This window comes from Astyanax mexicanus, chromosome 22, assembly GCF_023375975.1.
Source record: "Astyanax mexicanus isolate ESR-SI-001 chromosome 22, AstMex3_surface, whole genome shotgun sequence".
Classification (NCBI taxonomy): domain Eukaryota; kingdom Metazoa; phylum Chordata; class Actinopteri; order Characiformes; family Acestrorhamphidae; genus Astyanax; species Astyanax mexicanus.
In genome coordinates, this window is record NC_064429.1 from 12,606,992 (window position 1) to 12,626,777 (window position 19,786).

General features: G+C 41.2%; 1 protein-coding gene across 1 annotated transcript in view; it reads right to left on the minus strand.

Moving 5' to 3' along the window:
• Positions 1-9,959: 9,959 nt before the first annotated feature.
• LOC111190989 (bone morphogenetic protein receptor type-1B-like) overlaps positions 9,960-19,786 on the minus strand; it is a 13,128-nt gene continuing 3,301 nt past the window's right edge. The window contains exons 4-13 of the mRNA XM_049470652.1: positions 19,147-19,246; positions 18,706-18,808; positions 18,382-18,469; positions 17,595-17,733; positions 16,531-16,723; positions 15,285-15,582; positions 14,292-14,467; positions 12,438-12,568; positions 11,480-11,865; positions 9,960-10,463 (exon numbers count right to left, since the gene is read on the minus strand). Of these exons, the coding sequence (XP_049326609.1) occupies positions 11,740-11,865; positions 12,438-12,568; positions 14,292-14,467; positions 15,285-15,582; positions 16,531-16,723; positions 17,595-17,733; positions 18,382-18,469; positions 18,706-18,808; positions 19,147-19,246 (1,354 nt within the window). The 3' untranslated portion in view covers positions 9,960-10,463; positions 11,480-11,739. The remainder of the gene's footprint in view (positions 10,464-11,479; positions 11,866-12,437; positions 12,569-14,291; positions 14,468-15,284; positions 15,583-16,530; positions 16,724-17,594; positions 17,734-18,381; positions 18,470-18,705; positions 18,809-19,146; positions 19,247-19,786) is intronic.

The window sequence follows — 19,786 nt, forward strand, 5'->3', positions numbered from 1 at the left end:
CTCTGCCAGTGGTGTTAAGGACTCCAGCTCTAGTCCCAGCACAGAACCAGCTTTCCTCACCAGCCTGTCCAGTCGTCCAGCGTCCCTCTTGCTGATGCTGCCTCCCCAGCACACTACAGCGTAAAAGAGGACGCTGACTACCACAGACTGGTAGAACATCAGCAGGAGTTTCTGGCAGATGTTGAAAGACCTGAGCCTTCTGAGGAAGTACAGTCTGCTCTGTGACTTCCTGTAGAGGGAGTCAGTGTTCACTGACCAGTCCAGCCTATCGTCCAGGTGTACACCAAGGTATCTGTAGGAAAGGTATCTGTAGGAGGGGCCGTAAAGGTGGGGTTTTAAAGTTCTAGATTACAGCAGGGGAAATGTGTAAAGTTCTGAAAAAAACACTAAATGGATGGTATGTAAAGTGTTAGATTAGAGTGAGGGACGGTGTGTAAAGTTTCAGATTAGAGTGAGGGATGGTGTGTAAAGTTCTGGAAAACACTAAATGGATGGTATGTAAAGTTTCAGATTAGTGTGAGGGATGGTGTGTAAAGTGTTAGATTAGAGTGAGGGATGGTGTGTAAAGTTTTAGATTAGAGTGAGGGATGGTGTGTAAAGTGTTAGATTAGAGTGAGGGACGGTGTGTAAAGTTTTAGATTAGAGTGAGGGACGGTGTGTAAAGTTTTAGATTAGAGTGAGGGACGGTGTGTAAAGTTTCAGATTAGAGTGAGGGACGGTGTGTAAAGTTTTAGATTAGAGTGAGGGATGGTGTGTAAAGTTTTAGATTAGAGTGAGGGATGGTGTGTAAAGTTCTGGAAAACACTTAATGGATGGTATGTAAAGTTTCAGATTAGTGTGAGGGATGGTGTGTAAAGTGTTAGATTAGAGTGAGGGATGGTGTGTAAAGTTTTAGATTAGAGTGAGGGATGGTGTGTAAAGTGTTAGATTAGAGTGAGGGATGGTGTGTAAAGTTTTAGATTAGAGTGAGGGACGGTGTGTAAAGTTTTAGATTAGAGTGAGGGACGGTGTGTAAAGTTTTAGATTAGAGTGAGGGACGGTGTGTAAAGTTTTAGATTAGAGTGAGGGACGGTGTGTAAAGTTTTAGATTAGAGTGAGGGATGGTGTGTAAAGTTTTAGATTAGAGTGAGGGATGGTGTGTAAAGTTTTAGATTAGAGTGAGGGATGGTGTGTAAAGTTTCAGATTAGAGTGAGGGACGGTGTGTAAAGTTTTAGATTAGAGTCAGGGATGGTGTGTAAAGTTTTAGATTAGAGTGAGGGATGGTGTGTAAAGTTTTAGATTAGAGTGAGGGATGGTGTGTAAAGTTTTAGATTAGAGTGAGGGATGGTGTGTAAAGTTTTAGATAAGAGTGAGGGATGGTGTGTAAAGTTTTAGATTAGAGTGAGGGATGGTGTGTAAAGTTTTAGATTAGAGTGAGGGATGGTGTGTAAAGTTTTAGATTAGAGTGAGGGATGGTGTGTAAAGTTTTAGATTACAGTGAGGGATGCTGTGTAAAGTTTTAGATTACAGTGAGGGATGGTGTGTAAAGTTTTAGATTAGAGTGAGGGATGGTGTGTAAAGTGTTAGATTAGAGTGAGGGATGGTGTGTAAAGTTTTAGATTAGATAGAGGGATGGTGTGTAAAGTTTTAGATTACAGTGAGGGATGGTGTGTAAAGTTTTAGATTACAGTGAGGGATGATGTGTAAAGTTTTAGATTACAGTGAGGGGTGGTGTGTAAAGTTTTAGATTAGAGTGAGGGATGGTGTGTAAAGTTTTAGATTACAGTGAGGGATGGTGTGTAAAGTTTTAGATTACAGTGAGGGATGATGTGTAAATCAAATCAAATCAAATTTATTTGTATAGCACTTTTTACAACAGGTGTTGGCACAAAGCAGCTTTACAGAAACATGATTACAGGACAAAGAATCAGGCAAAACATTAAACATAGAAAATACAGATTACAGAACCCCCAGTGAGCGCTGAGGCAAGGAAAAACTCCCTCAGAGCTGCAGGAGGAGGAAGAAACCTTGGGAGGACCAAGACTCACATTTAAGGGGGGGCCATCCTACCACTGGTCAAACGGCTTTTAAATTAAAATTAAAAAATTTAAAAAGTCTTTTATACATCCACATAGGTTTTATATATTCAGGAGTATAATAGCGCCACTAATGGCTTGGATGTAATCTGTAGTGGAGAGTGAGATGGATGATGAGCAGCTGATCTGTGGTGGGTCATGGATGGAGAAGAGCTGACTTCAGAAACTCCATCAGTCTGGCCGGACAGGAGACGCGAGAGCCAGAGGGTCCAACATCCATCGGTATCGGGTCAGACAGGTGGACAGTCAGTAACTCAGAGGAAGGCAGAGAGATGGAATTAGTTTTGACTGGATTTATGTAAAATAGAGAATATAAAACATCAGAGTGTGGCTAATGACTCCGGCAGATCTGAATAAAACAGCCTAACTAAAGGGCGAGAGCCAGAAGGTAACATAGACATGGAGGCTCCCTGAAACACTGGCATCCACCCACTCCACCATCCACAAACCTGAGTGACCGTGTTCAGTGGGAGAACAGCAGCACCAGCATCTCAGTTTACCCACAATTCCCTCTGTCCATGAACCCCTGAATCTGCAGCCTTATCTAAAGGGAAAAAAACATTAATTACCAAAAGCTAAACTAAACAAGTAAGTTTTCAGTCTAGACTTAAAGATTGAGACTGTGTCTCGAACATATTGAGGGAGATTATTCCAGAGTTGAGGCGCTTTATAAGAGAAAGCTCTTCCTCCTGCAGAACTCCTCTGAATTTTAGGAACTACTAAGAAACCAGCACCCTGAGATCTAAGTAATCGCGGTGGTTCATAATAGAGGATGAGTCTCGTAAATACTCAGGAGCGAGCCCGTGTAGGGCTTTATACGTTAACAGGAGAATTTTATAGTCTATGCGGAATTTGACTGGAAGCCAGTGCAGTGCTGATAGTACTGGACTAATATGGTCAAATTTTCTAGTTTTAGTAAGGACCCTGGCTGCAGCATTTTGAACTAGCTGAAGTTTATTTAAGTTACTGCCGGAACATCCAGACAGTAGTGCATTACAATAATCTAGCCTTGAGGTAATGAAGGCATGTACTAATTTTTCTGCGTCATGCAGTGATAGGGCATTTCTTAGCTTGGCAATGTTACGTAGGTGTAGAAAAGCTGTTCTAGTAACATTAGATATGTGTTTATCAAATGCTAGATCTGAATCTATAATAACTCCAAGATTTTTAGCTGCTGAACCAGGGGCGACGGAGAAGTCGGCCAGATTTAGCATTAAGTCTGATAATTTATTTCTAGCAGCTTTGGGGCCTAATAGGAGAACTTCTGTTTTTTTGCTATTTAATAGGAGGAAGTTGTGCGACATCCACAATTTCACATCTTTTACACAATCCTCGATTTTCTTTAATCTCACTCTGTCGTCAGGTTTGGCTGATATGAAGAGCTGCGTGTCATCCGCATAACAATGAAAATCTACGTCATGTTTTCTAATGACTTTGACCAGTGGGAGCATATATAATGTAAATAATAACGGTCCTTATATAAAGCCTTGTGGAATTCCATATCTTACCTTAGTATAACTGGAAGACATATCATTTATCCTCACAAACTGATAGCGATCGGTTAAGTACGATTTAAACCATGATAATGCAGTGATAATGCAGTTCCGGTTACACCGACCATGTTCTCTAGTCTTTCTAAAAGGATAGTATGATCTATTGTATCAAAGGCTGCGCTCAGATCGAGAAGTACGAGTAGGGAAGCACAGCCTTGGTCAGCAGCTGTAGGTAGATTGTTTGTTATTTTAACTAAAGCTGTCTCAGTGCTATGATGAGGCCTAAATCCAGATTGAAAGTTGTTGGGCCACAGCTTTTTCTAAAATCTTAGAAATAAACGGTAAGTTTGAAATAGGTCTATAGTTAGACAGTACACTAGGATCAAGATTTGTTTTTTTGATCAGAGGTTTAATTACAGCTGTTTTAAAGGCTTTGGCTACATGGCCCAGGGTGAGTTATGAGTTTACTATCATTAACAGAGGTTTAATTATATCTGGTAGTACCTGTTTTAATAATTTTGTGGGGACTGCATCAAGTGTGCAGGTTGTGCTGTTTGAAGAGGAGATAATTTTCTCTACTTCTAGCTGTGGAAGTGGGTTAAAGACTTCCAACCTAACTTCAGTAACAGGGTTTTGTTCTAAATCAGCCAGACCAGATGACAGAGAGGATGTAATATTTATCTGTTTAATTTTATCCCGAATGTTTTCAATTTTATTATCGAAGAAGTCCATAAAATCGTTGCTGGTGTGAATGGCTGGGATCTGAGGTTCAGTACCTGCCTGGTTTTTAGTTAATTTGGAAATAACACTAAAGAGAACTCTAGGATTATTTTTATTTATCTCGATCTGTGAGGCCAGATACGCTGAGCGGGCTTTATTAAGTTCTTTTCTATATTTAACAAGACTGTCTTTCCACGCAGAGTGAAACACTATTTTATGTTTAAGGGGTGCTACAACATCTAAGGTAGAGCGAAAGGTATTTTCTAAACTTTCGGTTAGTTTGTCTAGTTCTACTGGGTCTACAGGAGAATATATTAGAGTTGATAAGTCTGGAAGCTTATCTGTAAATTGTTGGGCTGTAAAAGGCGTAATTGAACGTTTTACAGAGTAGCTAGGGGATGTACATATATTATGACTGAGATGTAATTTAAATGAAATAAGGTAATGATCTGAAATTGCGGAGGTTTGAGAACGAATATTCAGGTTATCTATGCTCACACCTAGGGTCAAAACTAAATCCAGAGTATGATTACAGTAATGAGTAGGTCCTGTTATATTTTGAATAATACCAACTGAGTCTAAAATCGATGTGAATGCCTTTTTTAATGGATCATCCAATTTTTCGAAATGAATGTTGAAGTCTCCAACTATAATCACTTTATCACTACTTACTGCTAAATCTGTGACAAAATTACTAAATTATTTTAAAAATTCTAAATAGGGCCCTGGTGGTCTGTAGATATTAAATAAGGAAAATGCATTATTTTTTGTAACTGGTTTAATTATACTGGTGTAAAGAAGCTCAAAAGAAGTACAATTATCATAGTGTTTCTGATTGCTAACTAAGGTACTTCGGAAAATTATGCAGACCCCACCTCCTCTACCGGACAATCTCGGATTGTGTATATAATTATAGCCTGCAGGGGTGGCTTCATTTAATGCTACATATTCATTTGGCCTAATCCAGGTTTCTGTCAGACACAGAATATCGAATTTCTGATCAGTTATCATTTCATTCACTAGAACTGCTTTTGAATTTAGAGATCTGATATTAAGTAAACCAATCTTTAGGTTTGAAGTGTTAGTACTACAGTCTGGATATGATTGTTTAATATAAGTTAAGTTATTTAGATTTACTGTTTTAGTTTTTTGAGGTTTTTGTTTGACTTACATTGGTATCTAGGTAACGTCTCTTTGCAGCTCGCAGACGGTCGGTTAAGCCTCTCTGTCTGCGGCCTGGTCCCGGCTCTGGATTGTCAGCAGCTTCTAACACTGCTCTGCCGACTAGCTAAAAGACTATGAGCTATGCTGCATGAAAGTAAGGCAGCACCCTCCCGCGTGGGGTGGACACCATCCCTACCTAAAAGACCAGGCTTGCCCTCAAAGTGTAGCCAGTTATCTATAAAGCCCACATGATTTTCTGCACACCACTTGGACATCCAGCGGTTCAGCGAAGAAAGCCTGCTGTAAGCTTCATCACCACGCCTCATCGGGATGGGGCCAGAGCAGATTACCTCCTCGGACAGCGTCTGGGCCTGTTTAATCACCTCTTTAATATTAGCCTTAGTTACTTCAGACTGCGCAGACAAATATCATTGGCCCCTACATGAATTACTACCCTCGAATATCTCCTATTCCCTAACAGCCTGAGGTTGCCACTAATGTCCGGTGCTCTGGCTCCCGGTAAACAAGTAACTGTTGCCGCTGGTGCCCCTAAAGGAGTAGCTAATTTCTCGTGTCGGACGATAGAGTCTCCTATCACCAGAGTACCTTTAACAGGCTCCTCAGTTGGTGCTTCACTGAGCGGGGCAAACCTGTTTGACACGTGAACTGGGGGAGCGTGGTGTTCAGGTGGGCTGGCTGTGGCCTTTGCGTTAGCATTAGCCTTAGCCTTTCGACTATGCCGCTGAGACGTTACCCATTCGCCCCGCTGTGAGGGCTCTAAGGCCGGAGTCGAGGGGGTACTAACTCTCCCTGAGACACCCGGGGCTGCTAACAGTGAATCCTGCTGTCTATCCCTTAATAAACCCCGGATGTGCAGCTCTAACTTATTCACCTTATCCACCTAGGTGCTAACTATCTCACACTCACACTGTAAAGTTTTAGATTAGAGTGAGGGATGGTGTGTAAAGTTTTAGATTAAAGTGAGGGATGGTGTGTAAAGTTTCAGATTAGAGTGAGGGATGGTGTGTAAAGTTTTAGATTAGAGTGAGGGATGGTGTGTAAAGTTTTAGATTAGAGTGAGGGATGGTGTGTAAAGTTTTAGATTAGAGTGAGGGATGGTGTGTAAAGTTTTAGATTAGAGTGAGGGACGGTGTGTAAAGTTTTAGATTAGAGTGAGGGACGGGGTGTAAAGTTTTAGATTAGAGTGAGGGACGGTGTGTAAAGTTTTAGATTAGAGTGAGGGATGGTGTGTAAAGTTTTAGATTAGAGTGAGGGATGGTGTGTAAAGTTTTAGATTAGAGTGAGTGATGGTGTGTAAAGTTTTAGATTAGAGTGAGGGATGGTGTGTAAAGTTTTAGATTAGAGTGAGGGACGGTGTGTAAAGTTTTAGATTAGAGTGAGGGATGGTGTGTAAAGTTTTAGATTAGAGTGAGGGATGGTGTGTAAAGTTTTAGATTAGAGTGAGGGATGGTGTGTAAAGTTTTAGATTAGAGTGAGGGATGGTGTGTAAAGTTTTAGATTACAGTGAGGGATGGTGTGTAAAGTTTTAGATTAGAGTGAGGGATGGTGTGTAAAGTTTTAGATTAGAGTGAGGGATGGTGTGTAAAGTTCTACATTAGAGTGAGGGATGGTGTGTAAAGTTTTAGATTAGAGTGAGGGATGGTGTGTAAAGTTTTAGATTAGATAGAGGGATGGTGTGTAAAGTTTTAGATTAGAGTGAGGGATGGTGTGTAAAGTTTCAGATTAGAGTGAGGGATGGTGTGTAAAGTTTTAGATTAGAGTGAGGGACGGTGTGTAAAGTTTTAGATTACAGTGAGGGATGGTGTGTAAAGTTTCAGATTAGAGTGAGGGATGGTGTGTAAAGTTTTAGATTAGAGTGAGGGATGGTGTGTAAAGTTTTCGATTAGAGTGAGGGATGGTGTGTAAAGTTTTAGATTAGAGTGAGGGATGGTGTGTAAAGTTTTAGATTACAGTGAGGGATGGTGTTTAAAGTTTTAGATTACAGTGAGGGATGGTGTGTAAAGTTTTAGATTAGAGTGAGGGATGGTGTGTAAAGTTTTAGATTAGAGTGAGGGATGGAGTGTAAAGTTTTAGATCAGAGTGAGGGACGGTGTGTAAAGTTTTAGATTAGAGTGAGGGACGGTGTGTAAAGTGTTAGAGTGAGGGATGGTGTGTAAAGCTTTAGATTACAGTGAGGGATGGTGTGTAAAGTTTTAGATTAGAGTGAGGGATGGTGTGTAAAGTTTTAGATTAGAGTGAGGGATGGTGTGTAAAGTTTTAGATTAGAGTGAGGGATGGTGTGTAAAGTTTTAGATTAGAGTGAGGGATGGTGTGTAAAGTTTCAGATTAGAGTGAGGGATGGTGTGTAAAGTTTTAGATTAGAGTGAGGGATGGTGTGTAAAGTTTTAGATTAGAGTGAGGGATGGTGTGTAAAGTTTTAGATTAGAGTGAGGGACGGTGTGTAAAGTTTTAGATTAGAGTGAGGGATGGTGTGTAAAGTTTTAGATTAGAATGAGGGACGGTGTGTAAAGTTTTAGATTACAGTGAGGGATGGTGTGTAAAGTTTTAGATTAGAGTGAGGGATGGTGTGTAAAGTTTTAGATTAGAGTGAGGGATGGTGTGTAAAGTTTCAGATTAGAGTGAGGATTCTGATTACCTGTATTTTTCTGTTTATCATGTTCTTTATTAATTCAGCATTAAGGTTTTGCACTAATAAAATGGGCAGAACTTGCTGGAGATAAAATCTTTATAGAAGGGGCAGCGAGCACAGCCACTTCCTGTTTGGTTAGGGTCCGTATCTGTTCAGCCAATCAGGTCTAATTTCAGCTGATGAGTAAACAACACTTCTATGTAGGTGTTAGATTAGTGCACAAAGTGTAAACTCACCCTGTGTTTTTTTCTGATGCTGTGAATCCAGATATAGAAGCGTTTAACTCTGTGACCAATCACACGTTAAACACTTTATATAAACCTAACAATAAACTCTCAGCATAAAAACCTACTCATAATTTAATACTTGTTTTGAAGAGTATGAGGTTTTATTCAGCAATTAAAGCTTTCATCAAAAAATCAAGATTTTTGTTTTCTATTAATTCAAAAATATTCAATTTAATACATAATAATAATGGATCAATTAAATCATTCTTCAAAATAGGAAAATACGAGCAAATTGTACACTATATGATTTGAATCAAAATATGTAAATAAGGCTGATTGGTAATGGGTGCAGGTGAATTATGGGAGTTGTAGTGAGGGTCTGATAGTGGGTACAGGTGAATTATGGGAGTTGTAGTGAGGGTCTGATAGTGCGTGCAGGTGAATTATGGGAGTTGTAGTAAGGGTCTGATAGTGGGTGCAGGTGAATTATGGGAGTTGTAGTGAGGGTCTGATAGTGGGTGCAGGTGAATTATGGGAGTTGTAGTGAGGGTCTGATAGTGGGTACAGGTGAATTATGGGAGTTGTAGTGAGGGTCTGATAGTGGGTGCAGGTGAATTATGGGAGTTGTAGTGATAGTGTAGTTGTAATGGTGGGTATTGATGGAGACTGGGGGTAATTGAATTGTTTGTGTGAACAGAACAGCGAATCCAATCAAAATTTAACGTAAATATCCTGCAGGTCAGTGCAGCATTCTTTAGCTTCCATTACAGAATGAAAGAAAGAGCACCTCTGATGCAATCTTTGCTTTGAGGATGTTGCTGGAAAAATACAGAGAGGAGATATGCACCTGAAAGAAGAGGTATGAAAGTCAGCCGAAGCAAGACAGAGTACATCTGTGTAAATGAGAGGGAGACAGGTAGAACAGTGAGACTACAAGGAGCAGAGGTCACAAAGGTGCAGGACTTTAAGTACTTAGGCTCAACTGTCCAGGAAAACTGGGAGTTTGGCAAAGAGATGAAGAAGAGAGTCCAGGCAGGATGGAGAGGATGGAGAAAAGTTCCAGGTGTGATTTGTGACAAAAGGGTAGCAGCAAAGATCAAAGGAAAAATTTACGAGAAGGTTCGGAGACAGTGGCACTGACAAAAAAACAGCAGAAAGAACTGGAAGTGACAGAGATGAAGATGTTGAGGTTCTCCTTGGGAGATACAAGGATAGATAAGATCAGGAATAAGATGATCAGAGACACAGCACAGGTTGAACAACTGGGAGGTAAAGTTAGAGAGGACAGACTGAGATGGTTTGGACATGTCCAGAGGTGGGACAGTGGGTAAATTGGTAGAAATATTTTAGACATGCTGCTGCCAGGAAAAAGACAAAGAGGAGATATATGGACACAGTTAGAGAGGACATGGGGGTAGCTGGTGTGAGGACAGAGGACATAGAAGACAGAGGGAGATAGAGGAAGATGACTCGCTGGGGCAACCCCTGAAAAGGGAAAAGCCAAAAGAAAAAGAAGAAAGAAGAACACATAATGAAAAAATCACGTGTTCTGTCCTAATACTTTTGGCACATCAGTGTAAAGCATAGTGTAGAATGTGACGGGTTCAGAAAATAGTCGTAAACCTTCAGTTTAATTCAGTAAATTTTAATTCTTTTCTCTCAGTAGAATCTGCAGATGTTTAGTTTTAGAAGTATTGATAACAGTGTGGAGGAGTATGAGATGATCTGGACGGAATGAGAGAGAAAATACTCAGTTTCTCCTGCATTTTCTCTCTGTCTGTCTCTCTCTGTCTGTCTCTCTGTCTTCTGCATCCGGTTGGTAGTTCTCCAAAGACTCCACCCAGAATCCGGCTCCACCTCCTCCTGTTCCACAATTCCCCTGTTCCTCTGTACCACTGTTCTCCTATTCTCCTGTCCTCCTGTTCCACTGTACCACTGTTCTCCTGTTCCTCTGTACCACTGTTCTCCTGTTCCTCTGTTCCACTGTTCTCCTGTTCCACTGTACCACTGTTCTCCTGTTCCTCTGTACCACTGTTCTCCTGTTCTCCTGTCCCCCTGTTCTCCTGTCCTCCTGTTCCACTGTACCACTGTTCTCCTGTTCCTCTGTACCACTGTTCTCCTGTTCTCCTGTTCCTCTGTTCCACTGTTCTCCTGTTCAACTGTTCTCCTGTACCTCTGTTCTCCTGTTCCACTGTTCCCCTGTACCACTGTTCCCCTGTACCACTGTTCTCCTCTTCCACTGTTCTCCTGTCCCCCTGTTCTACTGTACCACTGTACCACTGTTCTCCCGTTCTACTGTTCTCCCGTTCTACTGTTCCACTGTACCACTGTTCTCCTGTTCCACTGTACCACTGTTCTCCTGTTCTCCTGTCCCCCTGTTCTCCTGTTCCACTGTACCACTGTTCTCCTGTTTCACTGTTCTCCTGTACCTCTGTTCTCCTGTTCTCCTGTCCCCCTGTTCTCCTGTTCCCCTGTTCTCCTGTTCCACTGTACCACTGTTCTCCTGTTCCACTGTTCTCCTGTACCTCTGTTCTCCTGTCCCCCTGTTCTCCTGTTCCACTGTTCTCCTGTCCCCCTGTTCCCCTGTTCTCCTGTCCCCCTGTTCTCCTGTTCTCCTGTCCCCCTGTTCTCCTGTTCCACTGTACCACTGTTCTCCTGTTCCACTGTACCACTGTTCTCCTGTACCTCTGTTCTCCTGTTCCACTACTCCCCTGTACCACTGTTCTCCTGTTCCACTGTTCTCCTGTCCCCCTGTTCTCCTGTTCCACTGTACCACTGTTCTCCTGTACCTCTGTTCTCCTGTTCCACTACTCCCCTGTACCACTGTTCTCCTGTTCCACTGTTCTCCTGTTCCACTGTTCCCCTGTTCCCCTGTTCTCCTGTTCCCCTGTTCTCCTGTTCCACTGTTCTCCTGTCCCCCTGTTCCACTGTTCTCCTGTCCCCCTGTCCCCCTGTTCCACTGTTCTCCTGTCCCCCTGTACCACTGTTCTCCTGTTCCACTGTTCTCCTGTTCCACTGTTCCCCTGTTCCCCTGTTCTCCTGTTCCCCTGTTCTCCTGTTCCACTGTTCTCCTGTCCCCCTGTTCTCCTGTTCCACTGTACCACTGTTCTCCTGTACCTCTGTTCTCCTGTTCCACTACTCCCCTGTACCACTGTTCTCCTGTTCTCCTGTTCCACTGTTCTCCTGTCCCCCTGTTCTCCTGTCCCCCTGTTCCCCTGTTCTCCTGTTCCACTGTACCACTGTTCCCCTGTACCACTGTTCTCCTGTTCCACTGTTCCCCTGTTCCACTGTTCTCCTGTCCCCCTGTTCCCCTGTTCTCCTGTTCCACTGTTCAGTTCAGAGTCTCCTGAGTTCTGGGGTGGTTGTGGGTGTAGTAGGGGGGTTGACGTGGTGTTAGTGCTGGTGACTCTCAGAGTTTAATGTCGTGTGATTGTGAAATCTTCACCAGCGTCTTCTTCACTCTGAGTGCGGTGAGCCGGGAGGCGGGACTCGGAGCCCAGCACTCCGCCATCAGCTTCCCCATCTGCTGTAAACCCTGCAACCCCACACAGCAGCTTCATTACAGACAGCTATACTGAAATATATATATTTATTACATATGTGTAATCAATAGGGGTGACACGATTACTCGATTAATCGAATCGATTTTTCAGTAGAGTATGCGATTACTAAAATAATCGATAGCTGCAGCCCTAGTAGGTGATCTAATTCATTTATTTTAAAGCTAATTAATCACATTAACGAGTTGGGCTCGTTGGGTGTCAATACTGTTCAGTAGATCACTTTATTTTTATTCTGAAATATAAAATAAATCTCTCACTTTACTTTTTAGATAGATACTTTTTAGATAGATAGATAGATAGATAGATAGATAGATATACAAAATATATACATATACAAAAGCTATACAAAGTGTGGAAGTAATCATCCGTAGATATGAGGCAGTGCAGTAATACAGAATAAATTAAATGAAGTATAGGAGAGAGCAGGTATCAGCACATATGGCAAATACTAAACATAAAACCTGTGCATGTATTGTATTAATGATGATAATCTGAATATAAATATATAATAAAGATGTATTTGTGCTGAAGGCTGGGTCTGTACCTCATCACTGGTCCAGCGGTTGGGGAACGGCGGCCGGATTCTCTTGATGCAGACGATCTCCCTCATGTCCTCATAAGACGGATCTGTAGGAACGTATTCATGATACGGCAGCTGGTACTCCTCCACCATACCTGCAGAAAACAACATCCAATCACTTTACATCACCCTAATCAACCGACCAATCAGCCTGCACTGTGGGGTCTGAAGATCCGAGTGAAAATAAAGAGGAGAAACACGAACACAACTACAGTCTGCAGTTATTATACAGAGTGAAATATCTGATCAAAATAACAGATAATGGGTGTAGAATCAAAAAGCTGGTCATAATGTTATGGCTGATCAGTGTGTCTTTATCTTTACTGCTCTAATTCACATTATCATGCTGTTTTAAATAACTTTTTTATTTGTTTATATTTTTTATTATTTTATTTATATTTTTATTATTTTTTTATTAACTTTATTTATTTGTTTATTTATTATTACTTTTATATATATATATATATATTTTTTCTTGTTCATAGTTCTATTATTCTTTTAATCACTTCTCATTTTTAACATTTTACTTTACTTTTACTATTATTTATTTACTTATTTTATATTTTATACATTTTTTACTTTTTATGTGTCAAATTAGTTTTTCTTTATGCTAATTTTGAATTTTCTGTTTTACTGTCACGTCCTGGTCTTGTCTTATGTCTCTGTGTGTCCCACGTGACCTGTGCCCCTGTGTTTCTTCTGTACTTTTCCACCACATGTCTCATTTGTAGCTCCGCCCCTTCCCCAGGTGTTTCTACTTCTAGAGTGTTTCCTGTTTCTTTTAATAGATCCCCTGTGCCAGTTTGTCTCCGTCGGTCTTTGCACTAACCTCTGTTGTTTTGTCGTTCTCGTGTTCTCTAGCCTAGCCCTCGTTTTCATAGCCTTAGCCCTTGTCCTTTGTTTATCTTCTTGTTTATTTCTAGTTCCCTGTTTATTTCCATTGTTTTCTCCCTTGCCCTGCTTAGTTTAGTTCTCCTAGTCTTGTTTAGCTTCCTGTTTATTTCCATGTATATATTTATCCCTGCCCAGTTTAGTTTTGTATTTATTTACATAGACAATAAACAAAAAATAAACTCAAGACAAGATACAGGAAGAGAAAGGACTACTGGAACTAACATAAAAATAAACTATAAAACAGAAAACAAAGAAACAGCAACCTGACGGCGTGAAACACACAGGACCAGACAACCACATGCTCAAACACAGGGCTTAAATACACACAAGGGGAATGGGAAACACCTGTGAACACTGATGAAGGGGCGGAGCTACAAATTGAAACAGGTGGGAGCACTAAAGGCATGGGCGGGGACAAGGGGAGAGCCATGTGCAAGCACGTGACATTTACATATATATTTTTATTAAATGTTGATTTAAATTTAGACTTCTTTTATTTTTTACTATTTTATTTCTTATTATTTCTAAATTATTATTAAATGTTTTAAATCCCTTTGATGTTATAAAGGCTTGGGAACATTGTAAATGAGGGTCACCCTCAATGTTTTTCCCGAGTGAAAATGAAGGTTGATTGATTGATTGATTGATGCTGCTGTAGCAAAACTGCACTCTGGACACCATGTAGCTTCTGCCTGTCTACTCTCCATATTTATTTTATTTTCTTGTGTATTTATCTTTATCTATTTTGTTCTATTCTATTTTTATTGTATTTTTTTATCTTATTTTATCTATATTATCTATTTTAATAAAGGCTCTTGGGTGTAAACTGGATCGTGAGATCACAATTTCGTTTCACCTCATCGTACCACATGTGATGCGAATGACCATAAAATCTCCTTGAATCCTTAAATCCTCGTATCTCACCTCCAGACACACAGCGGCGGCAGATCTCCCACAGGATCAGACCGAAGCTGTACATGTCGGCCATGATGTAGGACTGGAAGTGGTTCCGATTCAGGGTTTCCTCCAGAACCTCCGGAGCCATAAAGCGCTTGGTGCCCACCCGAGTGTTCATCGGAACGTCTACCTCGTTCCTGTCACTGCCGAGCACCAACACACAGGGATTCAGAACCGATGAAACACTGTACTTTAATCCATCTATCAGAATATATCACACAACAATAACAACACCCTGCCCAGGGGGGTTTGGGGCGGAAAGTAATTTCTTGTAATGCGAATCATGTCCTCTGTTCAAGGATAGAAGTCCCGCCCTTCTACACAACGAGCCAATGAGATTTTTGGTTATGCCAAGAGTGGGGAAGGGTCAGTGTGTCCGTGGGAGAAGCCCCACCCCCTCAGTGTGGAGATCTGCACAAGCGCAGGAGCCAGAACAAGCCATCATGATTATTTGTGTATTATTATTATAATTATTATTATTATTATTATTATTATTATTATTGAACCAAACTCTACAAACTGTTGATGAGTTTTATATCAGATTTAATCAGTAATATAAAATGTTGTGTTGAAATGTAAAATTAAACCTTCAGTTTAGCGTATTTTTGTTCTCAGACGGGAGGCTGAGTTATACAGATGGCTGCAGGTTGAACCGACCTGCCTGTAAAGACTTTTGTGTTTATGTTTGTTATTAATCTGTTGTTGAATTATGCTAATTCAGTTCCCTGTAGCGCCACCCTGTGGCAGAGCAGTGCTACAGATTTACACAGCAGAGTCGAGATTTCAAAGGGAAATGAAGGCTAAAATAAAAACATGCAACAATGACATTTATCTAAATTCATATTTAAGTATCATAACATATGTAATAACATGTTGAATTTTTTTAGATTCTGCGCCCTTCAGGACTTAATCAGGACTCTACAGGATTAATCAGGATGTTCTGAAGCTGGACTGAGGTACCTGAGGAAGCGGACGGCGAGGCCGAGGTCGGCGATGCAGCAGGACCCGTTCCTCTTCACCAGGACGTTCTTGCTCTTCAGGTCTCGGTGGGCGATGGCCGGTTTGCCCTGAGTGCCGAAGATCTCGGTGTGGAGGTGGCACAGCCCGGCGGCGGCAGAGTGCGCCAGGCGGAGCGCGGCGGCGGCGTCCAGCGCCGTGGACTTCAGGTAATCATACAGAGAACCGTTCTCGTGATAATCCGTGATCAGGTACAGCTGCGTCCAGGAGCCCGTACCTTTAATATCTGCCGCTATGAACCCTGGGATATCAGACACACGCGTGGAGAGGATACAGCGGGTTAGAACAGCTCACAGCAAATTCTGATTTTTGAAATATAAACACCCTGAGAGTTAAAATATCAACTTATATTAAGTGTACAGTATATACTCTATAACAGAGTTAAAGTATCAGGAGTTCAGCAGTTAAATCTGAACTGTTGTGGGAGTTAAAATACTAAAATCCCATCTACAGTAAAATACATCTGGAGTTAACTTACATAACATAAACTCCTTCATAGTCTAACAATTAATGCAAAAAATTGTGTTAAACTAAATTAAACTAATATTTTAAAACTCTGGAACAGGAGTAAAAATGACAACAAAAAGCGTCATTACTGATTACAATAACAATTTCATAATTAACAAGTTTATGCCAGTGTATAATTTTTCTATTGCATAAGAACTTTAATCCTGTATTGTAGTTCTCACTGCATTACAGCACTTTATCACACTTCACACTGCAGAATATGGTAACTTGCTCTTATAGCCAACAACACATCAGCTACTCAAACAACCATCATATAAAATATAATGAAACATTATATTTGAAGCTCATTGAGAGAATAATGCCAAGAGTGTGTAAAGCAGTAATCAGAGCAAAGGGGGGTTATTTTGAAGAAACTAGAATATAAAACATGTTTCCAGGTATGTCAGCTCATTTTTTATTAAGTACATAAAACTCCACATGTGTTCATTCATTGTTTTGATGCTTCAGTGAGAATCTACAATGTAAATAATCATAAAATAAAGAAAACCTTTGTCCTGTACTGTATTTATATTAGTTTTTATTAGTGAGTATAAACTGATTTAACTTTTATTCATTGATAGTTTTCTTTGTAAATTTGTATGAAACATATACAAAAACAGAGAAAAAAAATAAGAGTGTGTGTGTGTGTGTGTGTGTGTGTGTGTGTCTGTGTGTGTTGTACCCAGTATGTTGTCGTGTCTCATCAGCACAGTCTGGTAGATTTCGGTCTCTCTGAACCAGCTGGCTTCTTCTGTGGTGAAGAAAACTTTAACCGCCACCCTCTCACCCCTCCACCGGCCGAGCCACACCTCCCCGTACCGCCCCTTACCCACCTGCCCCACCAGCTGAATCTGCTTCCCTATAGTGCGCTGAACCTGCACACACACACACACACACACACACACACACATTATATATACATACCAGAGTAAAGTATAATCATCGCTGTCCTATGAAAAACTTATCTCCATTTTAGTTGATTTTTAGTTTACTACATAATTTGAACTGATAAACTGTTTCTCACACTGTGCCAAAATCTCTTGATGAACGGACCAATAGAAACTCTTCAAAATGACCTGAAATAAACTCTTTTTACATTGACTTCCATTAAAAGTGTAGAAGGTTTTTTCTCTCTCCTGTAAAGTTTCTGTTTTGGAGATGATTTGAAATTTTGAAATGATTTTCATTGGAGAGCGACGATATACAGTGTATGATACTCACCAGCAGGGGGAGAATATTTACAGTATTAGAGTGTAGTGTATGATAATCACCAGCAGGGGGAGAGTATTTACAGTATTAGAGTGTAGTGTATGGTAATCACCAGCAGGGGGAGAGTATTTACAGTATTAGAGTGTAGTGTATGATAATCACCAGCAGGGGGAGAGTATTTACAGTATTAGAGTGTAGTGTATGATAATCACCAGCAGGGGGAGAGTATTTACAGTATTAGAGTGTAGTGTATGATAATCACCAGCAGGGGGAGAGTATTTACAGTATTAGAGTGTAGTGTATGATAATCACCAGCAGGGGGAGAGTATTTACAGTATTTACAGTATTAGAGTGTAGTGTATGATAATCAGCAGCAGGGGGAGTGTATTTACAGTATTAGAGTGTAGTGTATGATAATCAGCAGCAGGGGGAGAGTATTTACAGTATTTACAGTATTAGTGTAGTGTATGATAATCACCAGCAGGGGGAGAGTATTTACAGTATTTACAGTATTAGACTGTAGTGTATGATAATCACCAGCAGGGGGAGTCCTGATCCTGATCCTGAGCTCTGTGATTGGTGGATCAGGTCGCTGAGAGATTCTCCTGCTGGAATAAAGATCTGGTCCGGATCCAGACCCAGACTGTAGTGAGGAGGAGGTACCTGCTTCTTATACCTGACACACACACACACACACACCACACACACACACACACACACACCACACACCACACACACACACGCACAAACACACACACACACACACACACACACCACACGCACACACACTAATTATTAATTTATTCATTTTAGTTCCATCATGTACTTTTTTAATAATTGTTTTTCTATTATAGTCCTCTATCTAAAATTGTGTTTCCTATTATTCTAATTATTTATCTCTTTGTTTTATTGCTTTTTAGCCTGATTTTAGCCTGTCTGCATATTCTTTTATTCTGGATTATTTTATTTCTTCTTAATTAAATGTTATGTTGTTTTTTAGTTTTTATAATTTAAACTTATTTTTTAATCTCTTTAATTTTGTAAATGCTCGGCTGCATCGAAAGTGAAGCATTACCGAGTGGAAATAAAGGTCGATTGATTAATTGATTGATCGATTGATTAATTGATTAATAGTATCATGGCTAAATGTAAACTGTAATCCTGCGTCTGGCTAGGATAGGGTTAGCATAGTGGCTACACTGCCCTGCACTACACTGCGGCTCTGACCCGCCGGACCGGCTGTTAGCACCACGGCTACAATCCTTTCATTCAGTGAAACAGTTTAAAATCAGCAGAGAGATGGACGAGGCGACGGCTGTCTCACCTGAAGTAGCAGAAGAGGAGGATGAAGGTGAAGATGAAGGTGCACAGAGAGACTGAGATCATCAGCGCAATGAGGTGAATATCTCCATCTACACACACACATACACACACACACACACACACACACACATACACAGACACACATCAATATAGGTGTATAGGCCACAACTCAGCAGGAAACAGTGTGTTGTCATCATGCAGGCTGTGTGTGTGTTTGTGTTGATGTGTGTGTGTGTGTGTGTGTGTGTTTGAGTTGATGTGTGTGTGTGTGTGTGTTTGTGTTGATGTGTGTGTGTGTGTGTGTGTGTGTGTGTGTATTACTCACCTGGGGAGCTCAGAGAGGGCAGTACAGGGTGGAGGTCTCTGTTACAGTAGTCCTGATCTGTGCAGCACTCTAGCACCCTCTTCTGGTGGGAGCTGCCAGTGTCCTACACACACACACACACACACATACCAGGTGGTTGTTCAGGTATGCTAGTGGTATCTGTGGTGTCACATGTGGTTGGTTGGGTGTTAAAAGTGTAAATCAGGGAATGCTAAAAGAGTCCACCACCCGTGCGGGTTAGCTGCTAACGGATGAAGCTGATTGGACCAGCTCACAGATGTTCTAAGGTGTTACTAGGTCGCTGCTAAGGTGTTGCTAGCGGTGAACCTGATGGAACATATTCTTCATACAGGAAGGTTCTGGTGCTGTAGGTGTGGTGGATTCTGGGTTCTGGACTCTGGGTTCTGGACTCTGGGTTCTGGACTCTGGTTCTACACTCACCCTGCACTGAAACTCCGAGCCCACTCGACCCAAACAGCCTGCAGTCAGAACCACAGCACCACCCTCCTCCTCCACCATGCTGAAACAGTACCCGTCCGTCCTACACACACACACAGAGTAGGGGTTGAGTTGAGGATAATTTGAGGATGAACTGGGGTTGAGTTGGTGTTGAGTGTATACAGTGTGTACAGTGTGTTAGGTATGTTGGGGATGGGTTGTGGTTGAGTATATACAGCATGTACAGTGTGTTAGGTATGTAGGGGTTGAGTTGGTGTTGAGTGTATACAGCGTGTACAGTGTGTTAGGTATGTAGGGGTTGAGTTGGTGTTGAGTGTATACAGTGTGTACAGTGTGTTAGGTATGTAGGGGTTGAGTTGGTGTTGAGTGTATACAGCGTGTACAGTGTGTTAGGTATGTAGGGGTTGAGTTGGTGTTGAGTGTATACAGCATGTACAGTGTGTTAGGTATGTTGGGGATGAGTTGGTGTTGAGTGTATACAGCGTGTACAGTGTGTTAGGTATGTTGGGGATGGGTTGGTTTTGAGTGTATACAGCGTGTACAGTGTGTTAGGTATGTAGGGGTTGAGTTGGTGTTGAGTGTATACAGCGTGTACAGTGTGTTAGGTATGTTGGGGATGGGT